This window comes from Barbus barbus (assembly GCF_936440315.1).
Source record: "Barbus barbus genome assembly, chromosome: 26".
NCBI lineage: Eukaryota > Metazoa > Chordata > Actinopteri > Cypriniformes > Cyprinidae > Barbus > Barbus barbus.
The window spans coordinates 26,465,473-26,484,137 of NC_136754.1; the positions used below are offsets into that span (position 1 = coordinate 26,465,473).

Consider the following 18,665-nt stretch of genomic DNA (forward strand, 5'->3'; position numbering starts at 1 on the left):
TTTAAGAGTACTTTAAGAACATCTTTCACAAAATGATTCAGAATGTGTCTAAACATATACATAGGTTATATTAAAATCTTAATTGAGCACTTTTGATGATTATTTTGAATATTCTATATAAATATGGGTTTGGTGGATAATTTCAATATGCAACTGAATAAATAAACAAATAGCCTAAATAAATCCCGAAGACAGATTTTTTTATTAAATATACTTTTTTATTAGAAACACTGATGTATAGTAGAGAGTATTTATAGATATGTGATTAGAACGTATGTTTTTATATTCTTCCTTTGCTGAATTGAAAAGTTTGTTTATTCGCATGGTTCACACACTTTTTTGAATTCCCATTACTTCTTTAATGGATTAGGATGTTTTTGAAAATACATTAATTTTTCAACCACCTACTTTATCCGAGTCATCTGATTGGTGGAGACAAGCCGGAAGTGGCCTGACGCCATCGCGTCACTCAGTCAAAGCGCGCGAGGAGGTGGAGGGTTACTGGTATGTTGCGTCTGTTTCACACACTTGACTTTTGACATAAAACTTGACATAAAAACACCATAATCACTGACATATTGCTTCCGCGTTTCTGTTTACATGTCCGCAGTGGTTTTTAGGAACTACGTTAAGTTAGTGGTATCAGCTTTTAATGTCTGTCGCCTGTCCGTCAACATTTTAGCAGAAAGCGAATATCAACGTGAAATTAGTGTTGATAAAACATAAGTAATATTGCACCTGCCCAGTATTTCACAGTAAATTTACTGTATTAAAGTTTCCGAAGTCCCCTCTATCGATGTCTCAAGTGGTTTCGTTTTCATGTTTTAATTTAACGTTACGTTTCATTCTGCGCTTTAATATTCTGGTCAAACTAACGTTAACTATTAATATTGAACTGTGTTACTGAATATCTGAGCTTTCGTTACACGACGTGCCTGGCGAAGAGCAAAATGATTTTCTGTGGGAACAACCAGAATTTCCTTCAATGGTTTTGTCTTGGTTTCTGTGATCGTGATCAGTTTTGTCAGCGTTTCAAGGCCAGCTCAATGTCAAATCAAAACCAGAACAATACCAAAACATGCCAGTCTATGTTATGCATTTTCAGATTTATATTTGTAGGCTTACTGTACAATGCTAGTAATTGCAATAAGCATATAGCCTAATGTTTCTGCTTACAGTATTTTATCTGTAAAATTGCCATGTTATAATCAGAATCACTGTTGATTTGTCTTTTCTTAAAAGATATATCCAGTCTACATGCTCTGACTTGGCTATTGGTCAAGCATTCTTATAATAATAGTTATTTCTGTGATTATCAAACCACAAGACAACCTAAATGCAGTCCACCTTTGCTTTAAGAAATGCAAATGTTGCAATCTTGATTGTGACAACTAAAAGAAACTTTTTATCTCACAATTCAGATTTTTTTCCTTTCAATTCAACTTTTTTTTTTATTCTAGATATAAACTCTAGATAGGTAAAAAGTTGCAATTACCTTTTTTCTTCTGTGGCTGAAACAGCAAGTGAGAAAAAAGTCAGAGATATACATTTGGAATTGCAAGTTAAAAAAAATCTGAGTTATTCTTTTTATTTCTCAGAATTGCTAGAAACAATGTCTGAATTGTGAGGTAAGAAGTTGCAAATAACTTTAGTTAAATGTTGCAATGTTTTTGAAGTAAAAGGGGGTTGTTTATTTATTATACATCTTACTGTAAACAGTTTGTCTGTGTATCTGTTCAAAAATGTCATAACTGGATCTTTCTCTGGTGACACATGCAGGATTTCTCCAGTCATTTAATCTGCTTAAACCAGTGCAGTGTCCACGTTTCAAAATCCAATCAGCAGCCGATTCATCAAGCGTAGTCTCTTTACTTTTCCGATCATTCATTACACTCAGATCTAATACAGAAGAAAAGATCTGTTGCGACTTTAAGAGGTCACATTTATCTAATAAGATTTGGTGTTAATCGTTTTTAAGCTAAAACTACAGACTTTATTTGTAGCAAGACAAGGAAAACATGCTGTACAAATTCCCACTTGTGGTTTGACCCCTGATTAAGTGATGTGGCAGTGTAATGATGACAATAAAGGATATGAATGACTGTGTGTTTACTGTGAATAATAATAAATATTTGATGTTTGTAGGAGATGTCGAAGAGGAAGAGCAGTAATTCAGGGCAGACGCCTGATAAGAGAAGCCGTTTGTCTGAACCCGAGTCCTCTGAAGAGGATGAAACGGGCTACTTCAGTCCAGGAGATGGCTTGAGCACATCACAGAGTGTAAGGCTTGTGCAGCACAGTACAACTGTCTCGACTGCTCATTTTTACTATAAAATACCTTTTGTGTAATAATACACATTCTGCATAGACTTTTGCTTGTGATGGCCCCATACACATCTATGTATGTGTTTTTTCAGGTCACAGGTGAAGTGGGCATCATAGAGAGTGTCTCTCTAAGGAACTTCATGTGTCACTCGATGCTTGGTCCCTTTGCATTTGGTCCGAACGTCAATTTTGTCGTAGGAAACAATGGAAGTAAGTCCTCCTCCATATTTAATTTTTAGTTGCATGAAAATAGATTTTTCTGTGTCGTGTCAATTTTAAAATCCCGAATCATGGTAATGCTTTTAGTAACTATTTTAGATTCAAATTCCAGACTACTTGTTTGTCAGTCTGATTATTCCTCCATTGAATGAACTCATTGAACCCTTTTGATGTTGATAATAGAGTATCATACATGGTATTCACTCTTTTTTTAGCCTTTCATTTAGCCTTGACATTTTCCTCACCAGTAGTTGTTTTTTGAGAGTGAGACAGAATGTCACTTGGCTTGTCCAGTTGAACTTTAAAACATTCAGCCTTATTTGCAGTTCTTTTTTAAAGGACATAGTAATATGTTAAAATAAAGTAAGACAGTGTGCTGTAATGTAATAATCAAGAATTAAAGCATTATTCAAAGACTTAAGGGATAGTTCACCCAAAAATGGAAATTATGTCATTAATTACTCACCCTCATCTCATTCCAACCCTGTAAGATCTTCAGTACACAAATTAAGATATTTTTGATGAAATCCAAGAGATTTCTGACCCTGCATAGATAGCAATGCAACTGGAATGTTCCTAGTCCCCGACATGTATTAAGGACATCAGTAAAACAGTCCTTGTGACATCACTGGTTCAACCGCAGTTTTAGGAAGCTACAAGAATACTTTTTGTGCGCAAAGAACAAAAATAACAACTTTTCAATTCAAACAATAACATGAGCGTGAGTAATTAATGTAGAATAAAAAGTTTTGGGAGAGCTACCCCTTTAAGGGGCAGTAGTGTCCTAATGGTGATAGAGTTGGACTTGTAACCCGAAGGTTGCAGGTTTGAGTCTCAGGTCCAGCAGGAATTGTCGGTGGGGGGAGTGAATAACCAGCGCTCTCTCCACTCTCAATACCACGACTGAGGTGAGACCCTTGAGCAAGGCACTGAACCCCGGGCACTGCAGCATTGGCTGCCCACTGCTCCGGGTGTATGTTCACTACTGTATGTGTGCACTTGAAAGGGTTAAATGCAGAGCACAAATTCCCGAGTATGGGTCACCATACTTGGCCACACGTCGCTTCACGTTCACTTTTCACTTTAAGCCAGTGGTCTCAAACTGAATTCCTGGAGGGCCACAGCTCTGCAGAATTTAGCTTCAACCAGCTCCAAATCACACATTTACATTTATGCATTTAGCAGACGCTTTTATCCAAAGCAACTTACATTGCATTCAAGTTACAGTTTTTACATTTTATCAGCTCTTGCTTGATAAATCACACCTGCTTGGATAGTAGTTCTAGTAATCCTGAAGACCTTGATTAGCTAGATCAGGTGTGTTTGATTAGGGTTGGAGCTAAACTGTGCAGAGCTGTGGCCCTCCAGGAATTGAGTTTGAGACCAATGCTTTAAGCGGCAAAATAAGTATACCACAGTCTGGACCACTAGGGGGCCACAGAACCCTGGTTGGGGAACATTGCAGCCATAAAAGTGTGTACTGTGCCTCACAGAAATATTTATTGCATCAAATTATAAGAAGTCACTAAGTTTGAACCTTAATCAACTGACAGCTGTTTGAAATAAACTAATTAAAGGAACAGTTCACCCAAAATTTTGTTTTGTAAGTACCCAATAAAATATTTTTTATCACAAGTACAAGAGTCTTTTGTATGTACAAAATATTGTCGTTTTTTATTTTGAAAGTAAAATTGTATAAAATATTTGTACTTCTGTTTTATTTATTATATTATATTGATGTATAATTTGTAATAGCCAGTGAAGTTGCAATGTCAATATATTTAAATACAGCAACCAACTAACCACCCAAAAATGAAAATTTGCTGAAAATGTACTCACCCTCAGGCCGTCCAAGAAGTTTTTTCCTCATTGGAACAGATTTGGAGAAATGTAGCATTACATCACTTGCGTATTTTTAAATAGGCATATCATTAACTACAATAAGAAGAAAACATATCAAGGGACACAGTTTTGTGAAAGTTGTTATTGCTTGTTTTCAACGCTGGCGAAGTTTTTATGGCTTTTATGTATGGTTTTTTCATGTGTATTTGTGTGTTAGGTGGAAAAAGTGCCGTGCTGACAGCTCTGATTGTAGCCCTGGGCGGTAAAGCTCACGCCACTAACAGAGGCTCCTCACTCAAAGGATTTGTGAAGGAAGGAGAGAGGTATGACACACCTGTCTGGATTTCTCTGCATGTAGTCACAGTCTATTTATAGTCTCTCACACTGTTTTTGTTTCTGGAATGTTTAGCTCTGCAGATGTGACCATCACTCTGAGGAACAGGGGTCGTGATGCGTATAAGCCAGAAAAGTTTGGCCAGTCCATCATCGTAGATCTTCGTATCTCCAGCGAGGGAACGCGGACATATAAACTAAGAAGTAAAACAGGTATACTTACAAATACAGAACCATTTCACCTTTGGGTACTCACTTACTTTGGGAAGTTTAAATTAGGACTGTGAGTAAAAAAACTGTGAGTCATGATTTACTTACCCTCATGATGCTCCAAACCCATAAGATCCATGTTCATGTGCAAAACATAAATAAGGATATTTTAAATGAAACCTGAGAGATTTCTTTCCTACCTTTGAAAGTGCCTTCACCCAAAACTTTTGACACTTCAAAGAGTTCATAAAGGTATTGTAAAAATAATCCATATGAATTGACCTGTTTAAAGGGATAGTTCACCCAAAAATGAAAATTACCCTATGATTTACTCACCCTCAAGTCATCCTAGATGTATATGACTTTCTTTTTTCAGACAAATACAGTCACAGTTATATAAAAAATGTCCTGCTCTCCCAAGCCTCATAATGGCAGTGAATGGGGGTCAAGATTTTGAAACCCAAAAAACTGCATCCATCCATCATAGAAAGGGGATTAATAAAGGCCTCCTGAAGTGAATCGATGCGTTATTTTTTTTGTGCTAATTTTGTACTAATTTTAGAGCAATTAAATGTTGACAAGGAAATTTATACATTTAATAGTGATTCATACAGTTTCAGTTGAAATGGTTCATCTTTCGTTTGAACTTTTCAACTCCATACTTATTGCTCCTAAATTTGTTACTTTGACGCAGTCCAAAATAACGTTCGTGTCTGTGCTCTCGTGACAGAAGGCAAGTGAAGATTTGCTGAAGCGCTTGTAATTAAAGCCAGCATCTAATTCTTTCCTGATGTGTAATCGACAGCCAGTCGAGTCAGATATGCTCATGTGCACAGCATATGTAGCATCTGTGGTGCTCCGCTGCTTTAGGGTGTATTCACACCAGGAAAGTCCGATAGTTCACTTGCTTTGGTCCAGACCAAATATAATTTGTTTGTTTTTTGTTTGGTGCAGTTCGCGTTCACACTGCCCTTTTTGCAAGTGAACCAGAATTGTAAACAAAACCACACGAATGCCAAGGTCATCCATTCATTGAACAGAAATTCTCAAGCAGGGAAAACAGGAAGTGCAAAAACAGGCTAATCACGGAGATCTTTCGTAGTGCAATTTTAATTCTTTTACTGATTTGATGATATCAGATACTAACACAATATAAGAAACTTATGAGCATCAAATGAGACAATGTCATACGATGTAATTACGACTTGCCGAAAATAAAATCTATAGATATAAAATACTTAAAGCATATCAAAATGTTAATTTAAACATTTAACCTAGATAAATGTGCGCTTGGCGCATATCCAATCGTTTGTGTGGAAAGTTGAAGCTGAAGCGCGCTTCAGGACATCAGTGGAAATTAAATATTCCATAATTGTTGCTCTTAAAGGTAATAATAATACATCGTTCGGAACTGTAAAGGGTTTATTTTTATTTGTGTGCACTCGCAATATCAACAAAACGTAGTGCTTTTCTAAAATAAAGAAAACGAATAGGATGCGCTTCCCGTCCCAGTCTTGAGCAGGAGCGCTTCACAAAAATGAACCGAAACTCTTCATTGAATATTTTCCTTACAGACATAATGAATATATCTATAGAAAGCTTTGAATTACTACAAAACGAAATAATTCGTATCCAAAAAAAAAACTCTTTCATTATAATCCGTAAAGATGCATTTCTTTCTAAAGGCGTGTCCAATGAGGAGATGGTGAGTCAGGATTTTTAACTTCATCTTTGTGACACTGACTCAGAAAACACTAGTTTATTAATAAATAATTCAAATATTTCCTTACTATTTTCCCCAGACACATTCATTGTAACTTTTGCTGGGGCTTTGCAGCAAGCTTTAGCCTGTTTAGTGCGCTCATGTCACGTTGCTATTGGCGCTATGGTCACGAAAACTCATAATTTGCACGTGTTTTTAAGCACTATGGTTTAAAAGCAAGTGATTTAAGCGATGGAAATGCAAACAACAGCACTATATGCGTGAGCTGTGTGTTTCTGAAAGTGCTTTCTGCAATTGGGTCGGATCGAGGCCGGTTCATATTCACACCTTAAACGGACCGTACCAGAGTTAGTTTGGAACCGAACCGAGAACACCTCTTCTGCTGGGTCCCGGTTCAGTTGTTTGGTGCGCACCAGAGTGCGATTGCTGTATTCACACCTGCCCAAAAGATTCGCACCAAAGGGGGAAACAAACCAGATTTCGTTTTAATCGAACCAAACAAGATGGGTGTGAATACACCCTTAGTTTGGATATCAAGCACCAAAGTTGCCAGTCATACCAAATTCGATGGTTTCACGCCCAGTATTTCACTCCACAAAAAACATACTTTGGTTGGTACGAACCATGTTTATACTCTTTAGTGAACCTGTGTTTGTTGTAGTCTGAGTTATATTTATTTTAACTTGTATAGTTTTGTTCATGGGGTTTGAGGATGAGGGAAGTCACGCAACCTGTCCATGGTGACATCTGCCTAATTTGGTTGGCTTCTACCACATGACAGATGAGTTAGCACAAAAATCTGACAATTTGATTTGCCTGTCTCCCAGGTCACTTAGTGTCAGCAAAAAAGGAGGAACTTGTCTCCATTTTGGATCACTTTAACATCCAGGTATGGCTAAAAAAATGTTTGCTAACAAAACTATTTAAATGATCTGTTTTGATTTATCTGGTTGTTTTTTTTCATGCTCAGGTGGACAATCCAGTCTCAATCCTAACACAGGAAATGAGTAAACACTTCCTCCACTCCAAAGGAGAGGGTGACAAATATAAAGTGAGACTTTGTGTATGTTTGTTTATTTGTTTCTCTTATGGCAACTTGAAATTTGCTTTGCTCTTTTTCTTTAGTTTTTCATGAAGGCCACTCAGCTTGATCAGATGAAAGAAGATTACAGCTATATCATGAAGACCAAGACCATGACCCAGAATACAGTGGAGAAGCACAGGGAGGTGAGTGCTGAAATAATCACATTTACATAGTGCCTTATGTAACTGAACTGAAGTTATTTATTGGATGGTGCAGCTTTGGAAACAGTATCTGATTGGATTGCTAGACTAGATGCTCTAAGATGGCAGTATAGTTCTTTCACTCTCTGATTTCTGGCACACCATTTCTTCTCACACAGACTCTACAAGAGCTGAAGAGAAAATACCATGAGAAAGAAGAACGCTATAAAAGTCTGGCTTCACTCAATGAAATGCAGCAGAAGTTGGATGAGCTGAAGAATCAGATGGCCTGGGCTCTGGTTAGGAATCACTGCCAGCATAACATGAGCTGTGATTGCATGGCTCAAATCAAAATGAACACAGCAATACTATCGTTTCCTATAGTAGACCGTGCCAAATTAGACAACTTCAACTTCCTGTCCCCCCCGACTGCCCCGGGATTTCTGCCTATGGTTGCACGTAACGACAAAACATATGGCCTGACCAGCCTGATTGACAAACAAAGGATTTTTTAATGATTCAGTCAGAATGTCTCAGAATTCATCTGTTTTAATCAGTGTAATAACTCATTCACTGAGTGAATCTGAATCATTTATGGTTCCCATCTCTAGAAGATCACATTCTTCAAATATCTCATAACCGAAGATTGTGACCTAATACTGACATGTATGTCCATGTACATCAGGTGGCGGAGGTGGAGCAGGAGATGAAGCCAATGAGAGAACGAATCACAGTTGAAGAAAAGGCCACTGTCAAATATGACCAGAAGGTGGAAGAGTGGGAGGTGACTGAATATTATCTGGAGTTTCTGTGGTCCAGTTTCCTCTAGTGTTCATGAAGCCACACATTTGACTACAGGATAGTTTGAGCCAGATTTCAGCTTTTCCTTTCTAAGTAGGAATTTTTGGCCAGAATGAGACTGATGTCAAAATGTTTGTTTTTCCACTTTTCACAGTTTAGGGCCAGGTTTAGCAGAAATGCATTATTCTACAGTATAGATTCAGATTCAAATAGCTTTATAGGCATGGGAAAAAAAACTTTACATTTCCAAAGCAATGGTAACATAAAATTATAGACACTTACACACACTAAAAGTTATATAAAGTGAGAAAGGACAGGCAAAAAAAAGTGCAATGAGTGTTGATGTTATTGTGCAGTTGGTGGTCCTGTTGCACAACACCTGGCAGCCATGTTTGCGCTTGCTGAGGTTTCTCCAAGCAGATGTGGGAGTTTATTCTTGATATTAATGATATCTTGATACTTGATATCTTCAAGTCATGGCACAACAGTCAAACTGAAATCAAACTGAAATTATTGAAAACACCTAAAGCATTTGTAAACATGATTTTCAAGAAACCTACTACAAAGTGTTTAAAACAAAAGTTGAATAACTTTCAAAGATTTGATGCTGCTAACCAATCAATTTCTTTATCAGACATGCTCAAGAGTTGCTTAAAAACAGCCAATTGGATTGAAATGGCCAATTTTGCCTTGTTTTCTTCATCTAGGGCTGGGCGATAATTCGATAGCGATAATTATCGCAATATAATTTTCCTCAATAAATGATATGAAGAGTTCAATAAATGTTCGATATAATGTTTATGCACCAAAAGCGGAACGAAACAGCGCGACTCATTTGAATCGCGCCACACGGACCGTTTATCCGCTCGGATCACAGTTCAAACTGCCGCACCGTGAGTTCACTAGAGCAGAGTGCATTTACTCGGTCATGCGAGCACTAAACAGCACTGAGATCCAGTATGAAGCGCTTGAATTCAGCGATGAACACAAATGACTCTGATTTAAACTAGTTTATAGCCAAACAGGAGAAACACTGTGTGCAATGAAGGAGACAGTCACACTCTTATATTTGGGTTGAACTGTTCTGGCACAGTGTTGTAAATACAACTTAACCACTGATTTCTAGTTGTGTCCTCTTTTGGAAGCCCAAACAAAGTAGTTTTGCTTTCACGTTGAAACACAGCGTCTCCAGGGCATGGCGCCGGCGGCAGCAGCAATACTACAGCGAGAATAAAAATCATGCCCTCTTTCTTTGCGTTTACATTGACAATGACGTAGACATTCACGCCCTATCAATCACACCCCCACGTCATTAAATGAGCCGTTTTAGGAGGGCCTGGACGAGTCTTAACTTTTATAAAGAATATCTCTTTAGGTTTGAGACTTTAGTCTTTGCAACTTTAGGGATATTATGGCCACGAGGGGAAGTCGTGGCCTAATGGTTAGAGAATTGGACTCGTAATCGAAAGGTTGCGGGTTCGAGTCCCCGGCCGGCAGGGATTGTAGGTGGGGGGAGTGAATGTACAGCGCTCTCTCCACCCTCAATACCACTTGAGCAAGGCACCGAACCCCCAACTGCTCCCCGGGCGCTGCAGCATGGCTGCCCACTGCTCCGGGGGTGTGTTCACGGTGTGTGTGTGTGTGTGTGCATTTGTTCACTACTCACTGCTGTGTGTGTGCACTTGGATGGGTTAAACGCAGAGCACCAATTTCGAGTATGGGTCACCATACTTGACAATACGTCACGACTTTACTTTACTTTTCTATTATGCACGAACAGCTTGTAACACTCCGAAGAGAAAGGAAAACTTGAAATCGCATCATATGACCCCTTTAATGAAAATCTAATTATGTTTGATTCACAGTAATGTGCAGTGTGTCTATTTGGGGTTTTGTTTGTTTGTAGGGGAAAGTTCAGGAGGCCAACAGGATATTTGGACAGTTGCAGGATCAGCTGGAGGGTGTGACACAGCGGATGCAGCAGCTGCAGCCACAGTGTGCTGAGCTGAAGAGCCGAGCCCAGGCGCGCAACCGAGATCTCAAAGCCGCTGAGGTGCACAATCACAACACCATAAGAAGGGAAATGGGACTTAACTTAATGTGCTCAATTCTCAGGGCTTTTTGTTTTTCATTTTTTTTGGTTTAGGCTGGTCTTCATCGTAAAAAGACTAACTTGAGAGACCTTGAAAAGGATAAAGATCAGCTTAACAAGCGGATCCGAGAACTCAAACACAGGTACTTCAAAAGTGTACCGAAAGGAAACAACGTTACATAACATTATCCAGCTGTTTCATTATGACCCAACCCCTCCTCTCTGTCCAGCATAATTCAGACGAACTCAGCCGACACTCATGCTCGTGTGGAGAAGATGAGTCACATTGAGGCTGAGCTGGAAAAACTACGTTTCCAGGACTCCACTCTGGCTCAGCAGATCGATCAGTTTCAAAAGGCCTATGATGCAGCTAAAGACAGACTGGGTAGAATGAGGTTAGTGCAGTTGTTGGTAAAAGTCTTCTCTATACACAGAGATCCCACTGTGATGTTTAGAAATTTTACAATTTTCATGCTTAGAAAAGTCGCACCGTTCATTGATATTAGTCATGGATGTAAATAAAGAAATATGTAAACGCTATATCTTTTCTTTTTTTTTTTTACATCAGCTAGAAAAAAAAAGTCCCCATAGGGATTAAAAAAAAAAAAAAGCGCTATATTAAAAAGTTTTAAGCCTTGAACCAAACTAGCTATGAGGATGAAATTACAACATTACAAACTTCAAAATAAAGCAAAATTCTGTTTAAAATTGGACAAAACGTCAAGGTACAAGACTGTGTACATAATGGCTTTAATGAGAGAAAAAACTACAATCCCATGAAGCATTGTGAATGCCGTAATTTAATTAAAAATGGTGGAGAAATATGGAACTATTGATTTAAAGATGCAGATTATACATATAGAAACAATCTATTTTACATTTATTGCAAAATATGAATGTTAGGCTTACAAATATTAAAGTAGTTTGAGAGCCTAGGGATGCTGACTCTACATCATTCATAGTGCTTCATGGGAGTTGAAGTGTTCTTTTGCCGCGATTTACAATTCTCTGATATGTGAAGACTTTTCTTCAGAATCATAGGTAATGTAGTTTTTCACTAGGAATTCTGCTTTTGAACACAATTATTTAAGAAATAAGTTGAAAAAATGCTGCTTCAACAGAAGCATATACCATCGATAAACCACCTCTGAGCTCACAGTAGGTCTTAATCGGTCTTAAAGTTATCATTCAAAATCAGTTTTTCTATTGAGAAAATTAATGATTTTTTTTATATTTTTTTTAGTCCTGAAACCCGACTGTTCCACTCTATTACTGACAGTGATAATGGGAAGACCCAGTCGATTTTCTTGAATTAATTGAAAATCCGATCACATAATTCATAATAAAAAATGTTACCTAATTAAAATAGGAAAAATGTCCTTGTTTCTAATTCTTATTTTATCTGTGGACCAGTCTCACTTTGTCTATCTTGTACTCTTCCTTTTCTTTTTGTAGCCGTGAAAAGCAGGACCTGCAGCGAGCGATGGAATCTAAGCGACGTGACCTGGCTGCAATGGAAAGCAGTCGAGATGACCGACTTTGTCGCTTTGGTGAGCATATGCCAGCGCTGCTAAGGGCTATAGATGAGGCTGACCGGCGGGGTCAGTTCAGGAAGAAACCTGTTGGACCGCTCGGTAAGTATATTGAACCTCAGAATTCAGATTCAGGGGGTTAAAAGTTACTTTTACTTTTACTTACTTTTACTTTTGTCATTTAGCAGATGCTTTTGTCCAAATAAATTTGATTAGTCATCACTTCTGGAGAAAAATAGGGATGAAACATGCTGGTGCCATGTGTTCGTGTGCACAATGAAATAATCTATACTTTGAAAGGCTATGTGTTTCGTCACAATTGAAGTAAACTTTGGGCTTTAGGAGAAACAGTGTCATATGTGGTATTAGGGCTGGGCGATATGGCCCAAAAACATTATCACGATCATTTTCACAATAATTTTTTTCATATCAGTCGATATCGATAATTATCACGATAAATGTCAAATATTTCTTTCAAGTTTAAAGCCAGAATTTTGCTCCATTTGCTAATTTTTCTTAACAAAATAAATATCTAAATAGAAAAATGTATTTCTTAGTTTCTGCATGTTCTAATGAGTGATATTCTTTCAAATCAAGAAACAGGTTTGGGTTGCCTGATAATATTAATAATAGTAATATCAATTTTTTTGTCTCTTAGAAATTTGATGGTAGCTTGAGTTAGGATGCAGAGGTAAATTTCTGTTCATTTTTAAAATCAGTAACATCTGTAAAAATTGTACCAACCTCAGTTTTATATGGTTACATATGGTTATTCTGACCAATTCAAGCATCGGTCTCCCATAGTAGCATACATTTAAATCATGATAAACACAGTTAAAACCACACATATAGCACCTCAATACCATGGTAAAAATATAACTATATGGTTTTTAGGTACCCTATTTGTATGAAAAACAGTAAAAACATTCTGTATAAATGCACACAGTCTATAGCTTAATCACAAATACATACATTATAATTATATACATAACTCCTGTAATAAAATTCAATGTGAATATCCCACATTTCTGCCACAATACCATGGTGCAGTGAATGTTACTACAGTAAATCCATGGTAAATGATGGCGATGTGTAGATTGAAAAGCCTTCTGACTGTCTCCGTCATTGCACACAGTGTTTCTCCTGTTTGGCTATAAACTAGTTTAAATCAGAGTCATTTGTGTTCATTGCTGAATTCAAGCGCGTCACACTGGATCTCACAGTGCTGTAAATGCACTCTGCTCCGTGCGGCAGTTTGAACTGTGATCCGAGCGGATAAACGGTCCGTGTTTCATTCCGCTTTTGGTGCATAAACATTATATCGAACATTTATGGAACTCTTCATATTGTTATCGAATTATCGCCCAGCCCTATGTGGTATTTTGTTGTTTACTGGTTGTTTTGTTTCTAGGATTCTGTATCCGACTGCGGGATCCGGAGCTGGGTCTTGCAGTTGAGTGTTGTCTGAAGGCTCTGATGTTAGCTTTCTGTTGCGATAACCACGCTGACGAGAGAGAGTTACAGAGAATCATGAGTCGCCACTTCCAGCAGGGCAGAAGACCTCAGATCATCGTCAGCTCATTTACCAACACGGTCTATGACGTTAGGGGCAGGTAGCTAGAGATCTCCTTATCTGATCTGTTATCTCATTTAGGAATGATTACCACTGTTTTCTGCCTTATTTGAATTCTCTGCCAATTTGGTGTCATTGTATTAAAAGCTATTAATAATGTTAAATCCACATTTATCAGTTGATCTAAAGTTATTGTGTAAAAAGTCAGTGCTGATGACCCACTTGACTGTTTTTCCATACTAATGTCATTTAGAAAGTTTCCTCTTGTTGGTTTTGAGCCAGAACTTCACGTCTTTGGTTTGTAGCCAATATAAGCTTATTTGTCAAAGCACAAAAGAAAACGTGTATGATTGAAAAGATTAATTAAATATTTTCCTTTTTTGGGGGTTTTCAGGGCTATCAATCACCGTGAATATCCAACTGTGCTCCAGGCACTTGACATTGAGAATCCAGTTGTGGCCAACTGCTTGATCGACATGAGGGGAATTGAAACCATTCTGCTCATCAAGGTAAGACCATGAGGAGGCCGACAAGCATGTCCCTTTTTGATCATAGTGTGTTTCCACATCTTGTGAAGTGAAGAGCTCTCTTTTGATTTTCCCACAGAATGCTAAAGATGCGAGAAGGGTCATGCAGAGTGTAGAACGACCATATAACTGCAGGGAGGCCTTCACGCGTGAGGGGGACCAGGTCTTCTCTAACCGTTACTACTCCTCTGAACAGAACAGAGCACAATACCTTAGCAGAGATGTCGAAGAGGAAATCAGGTTTGAAAATATAAAAGCCATTTTTGAGATGTCTGGATTCTTTTCAGTGCATGGCAAAAAGAAATTCAATTAGTTACCACAATTTAGGTCTTTAGTTTTTTTTTTCTAAATCTTTAGTTTTTAGTTTTTTATAAAACTTCACTGAACCGAAATTTGTACATGCAATGTATTTTGACCTAAAGCATGGGGCCTAATGGCAGCAATGCCTTGTTTTACAGTCATTAATAAATGGATGAGATGGAAAAACAACAGACCACTTGAGATGACAGAAGAATTATATAATTGGAATCACTTTCATAATCATTATTTCCAGCTGATGAATGCTAAAAACATTGACAGCTAATCAAAATCCGACTTTAAAAAAACTCAGGCATTTAAAGGAGCATACAAAAGAACTGCAACGGTGCATGATTATAAACAGATGGTCTGATGATATGTCTGGGTGTGATAAATCTTACCAGTAACATTAGTATCTGTTTAACTAGTTAACTTGTATCAACTACCCAAGATCAACCTAGCAGCCATCTAGCAACACCTTAGCAGCACCTTTTTTTCCTAAAGAATTTAGTATATTTATTCAGCAAGGGCAAATTACATTGCTCAAAAAGTGATAATAAAGTCATTTATAATGTTATAACATTGCAATTTCAAATAAATTTAGTTTTGTTCAATTTTGGCAGTTAAATGCCTACAGTTACAGCTGATAGGGACTACAATGAGCTTCTTCCCGGATTGCTGACATCACAGACCCTGAAATTTACATACAAAAATACATAGACTAACATATCTGGCATCTAACTAATACCATTAGTACTGTTCATAGCCTATTATGTTATATGTTATCACGTATGTTTATGAACTATGTATGTATTATATAGTTCTGCACCCCCCCCCCCCTTATTTTGATTCGTTCCGCAATCCATGATATGACACTCCCAGTCATAGTTATTAATATTCTGCATGGTTGTTTGTCCTGCTCGCGTCGTGCACTGAAGAGATAATCACCGTAGTACTACAATGAAGTGCTTTACTGCAGCACAGCTCAACTGAATGCATCTTATACGAGATAAATAATATATACACTATATATATATATATATATATATATATATATATATATATAGGGTATATATTATCTCGTTTGATAAGATAGTGATTTCAAAACATTTCAGACACTTATTTATATATATATATATATATGTGTGTGTGTGTGTGTATATATATATATATATATATATATATATATATATATATATATATATATATAGTAGCTGAAATGTTTTGAAATCACTACCTGATCTAAAAAAAATCCAATCTTTCACTCTGCCTGTGTCAGTTTGAGTCTTGTTAAAGATTTAAATCCCTGTCACCAAGATGCTCCTCTGTCGGTCACGGATTATGGAAAGTGAAACTTAAATCTATAGGGGTGGTTGGATTTGTTCACGCACGTTAAAATATTTCTTTTAAGCTTCTTTCTTTTCTGATTCTTATTTACAGCATTATCTTAATAGGCTGTATATGAACTTATTGGGAGAAAAAAGGTAGTTCTATGTGAAATCAGACATAGAGCACCCCCATATAGCCAAAATGGCATGATCATAACACCCCGCGAATATTCGACTGTGAGATTAAGAGTCAAATCAGGCTCCTCCTATCGAATCTTTGACTATTCGGGGTCACTGATTGAAAGCGGAGACATCGGCGGAGACAAGGGGAGAAGTCTGACTCTTTCTGCTCCCGGTAGTGATGCTCTTCCGGTGTTTGGATACTCGTATCACAGATGAAGTGAATAACATGCAATATTTGTCAAATGCATGGACGTTTAAGAAATGTTTTCATGAGCAACAGAAACACTTTTTATATGCTGCTTAATACAGGGCCATCTGTGAATAAAATTCAACATAAACATATACAATTTAAATACCAATAAAGTGGGGGTATATTTGCTTTTATCAGTGTTTTTTATTAAATGTGACTCAATATAACATTGTATACAGTAAAAAAGCTTTTACTGTTCTAAAAACAGATTTGTGAGCAGTATTGGATTTGAAGATGTTAGAAACAAACGTCATTGTTGTCATGTGGTGAATTTGGCCAATCGTGAAACAGCTGTGGTCATCAGCACTCCTACAGTCGCTCTGGAGAAACTGCGGCGGCTGAGGGAGCCGGCTGCTCTTGAAAATTTTGCGGTACTTTGATGCCACACGTGATGTGGCGGCGGCACTGGTTCAAGTCGGACAAATTTTCTAACCGGCATGCACTGCTTCAAGTCAGACGCTGATTGGTTTTTATGGCGCTGCATGAAGTCGAACACACCTAATGTTAATATTTGAAATCACCAAAACACACACGCCCCTACCCCAAAAGGGTCTCACCCCTATTTTGATAGCTCCGCCCCACACATACGTAACCTACGCAGCCCAGGTAACGATTAGTTCTGTGAAACAAAGCAAAACCAATGTTATACCGTATCTACACCGGACGCAAGCAACGCAACAAAATACTATAGAAGTCATTATAATCAGTCATGCTGTCTACACTGGATGCTGTGCGGTTCAACACGACAAATCTCAGACAGAAAACTGCTGCCACGTTCTATTTATGACGTGCTGACACAAATTTCAAATGATTTTCAATGGTCGCTTTATCGCGTCCAGGCAGACTTTAGCTGTTGCGGCACGCCGCGTCCGGTGTAGACACGGTGTTACTATCGAGAAGAAACAAAGCAACCTCGGCATCCGATCACAGGCCTTCCGCTCCTTGAGTTCTCTGGAAAGATGACCCGATATTTACATGGGTCCTACTTCTTGCCTTATCGTTCTCTAGACCTTTTCCTCTTTTGTTTTTTTATCCACCATCTCTATCTTTCTGTCGTCGCTCGGCTCGGATGTTCACTGAACGCTCTCTCCTCCACATCATGAGTAGACACGCCCCTTACTGCTGATTGGCTACAAGTTTGTTTTGGTGCTCGGCCCTGACTCAGTTTTCTAAAGTGTTTTTGAAAAATTACATACCCCACCTTTAACTCATGTTAGACTGCACCCCATAAACACAATCAAGCCTAGAAAAAAAGCAGTCAGCCACCCCTTTAACTTTTGAATGGCAACAGTTTAAAATTCAAAATGTATTTTCTTTGTCAAGCCTCCCTTCTGCACTTAGACCTTGTCATTACCTTTTTTTGTACCCCCATATTTTTATTTTATTTGGATGTTTTTCATTAATTTTGATGTTGCCTTGGATTTAGTATTCCTTTTTTTTTTATAAACATTTATTTATTGAATTTTAAACAGTATACAAAAACATATAACAGTCAAACTATAAAATAATCCACTCCCCCCACCCCAAACGAGAAAAAAAAAAAAAAAAATAAAAAAAAAACACACTCGTTAACGACATTATATAATCATATACAGCTTAGGAGGTATCAACAATTAGGGACATATCACCTTCAGGTTTCTAGAGTATCCTCGATTTCACAGTTCTCCAAAAATGCAAGAAAGGGATTCCAAATCTCTCTGAATTCGGCTGATTTCTTTTTTACTGTGTATGTTAACTTTTCAAGGATAAGGCATGATGATAGTTCTTTCAGCCAGCGACCAACAGAAGGGCTCTTGACATCTTTCCAACAGAGAGAAATCAAACGTCTAGCTTGTACTAAACATAAGTCTGTAATTTTCTTTTCTTTGCGGTTTAACATACAGTCCTTTGGATACAAATTAAGAATGCAAAGTACAGGATTGTCAGGCACTGGATTTAAGGTCATCTTAGAAATACATTTTATAACTTCATTCCAGAACTTTCGTATCTCTGAGCAGTCCCACAGACAATGAAATAAGGTGCCCTTTTCGACATTACATTTAACACAGATATCAGGAATATTAGGATTCATCTTATTCAGTCTTTCGGGAGTAACATAAGTCCTCATAATCCAATTATATTGAATCAGTTTAAGATGAGTATTTATTGTTAAAAGTTGTGCTCTAGAGCACACCTCTATCCAGTCCTCCTCTGAGATATCTGTTTG

General features: G+C 37.7%; 1 protein-coding gene across 1 annotated transcript in view; it reads left to right on the forward strand.

Annotated features, from left to right (window-relative positions):
• The first annotated feature begins 443 nt into the window (after positions 1 to 443).
• Positions 444 to 18,665, forward strand: part of LOC306846423 (structural maintenance of chromosomes protein 6-like) — a 31,006-nt gene continuing 12,784 nt past the window's right edge. The window contains exons 1-17 of the mRNA XM_079379804.1: positions 444 to 504; positions 2,146 to 2,280; positions 2,418 to 2,535; positions 4,604 to 4,709; positions 4,796 to 4,932; positions 7,480 to 7,541; positions 7,623 to 7,703; positions 7,778 to 7,879; positions 8,056 to 8,175; positions 8,562 to 8,660; positions 10,584 to 10,730; positions 10,824 to 10,912; positions 11,000 to 11,164; positions 12,225 to 12,403; positions 13,713 to 13,914; positions 14,269 to 14,383; positions 14,481 to 14,641. Coding sequence (XP_079235930.1) covers positions 2,149 to 2,280; positions 2,418 to 2,535; positions 4,604 to 4,709; positions 4,796 to 4,932; positions 7,480 to 7,541; positions 7,623 to 7,703; positions 7,778 to 7,879; positions 8,056 to 8,175; positions 8,562 to 8,660; positions 10,584 to 10,730; positions 10,824 to 10,912; positions 11,000 to 11,164; positions 12,225 to 12,403; positions 13,713 to 13,914; positions 14,269 to 14,383; positions 14,481 to 14,641 — 2,015 coding nt within the window. The 5' untranslated portion in view covers positions 444 to 504; positions 2,146 to 2,148. The remainder of the gene's footprint in view (positions 505 to 2,145; positions 2,281 to 2,417; positions 2,536 to 4,603; positions 4,710 to 4,795; positions 4,933 to 7,479; positions 7,542 to 7,622; positions 7,704 to 7,777; positions 7,880 to 8,055; positions 8,176 to 8,561; positions 8,661 to 10,583; positions 10,731 to 10,823; positions 10,913 to 10,999; positions 11,165 to 12,224; positions 12,404 to 13,712; positions 13,915 to 14,268; positions 14,384 to 14,480; positions 14,642 to 18,665) is intronic.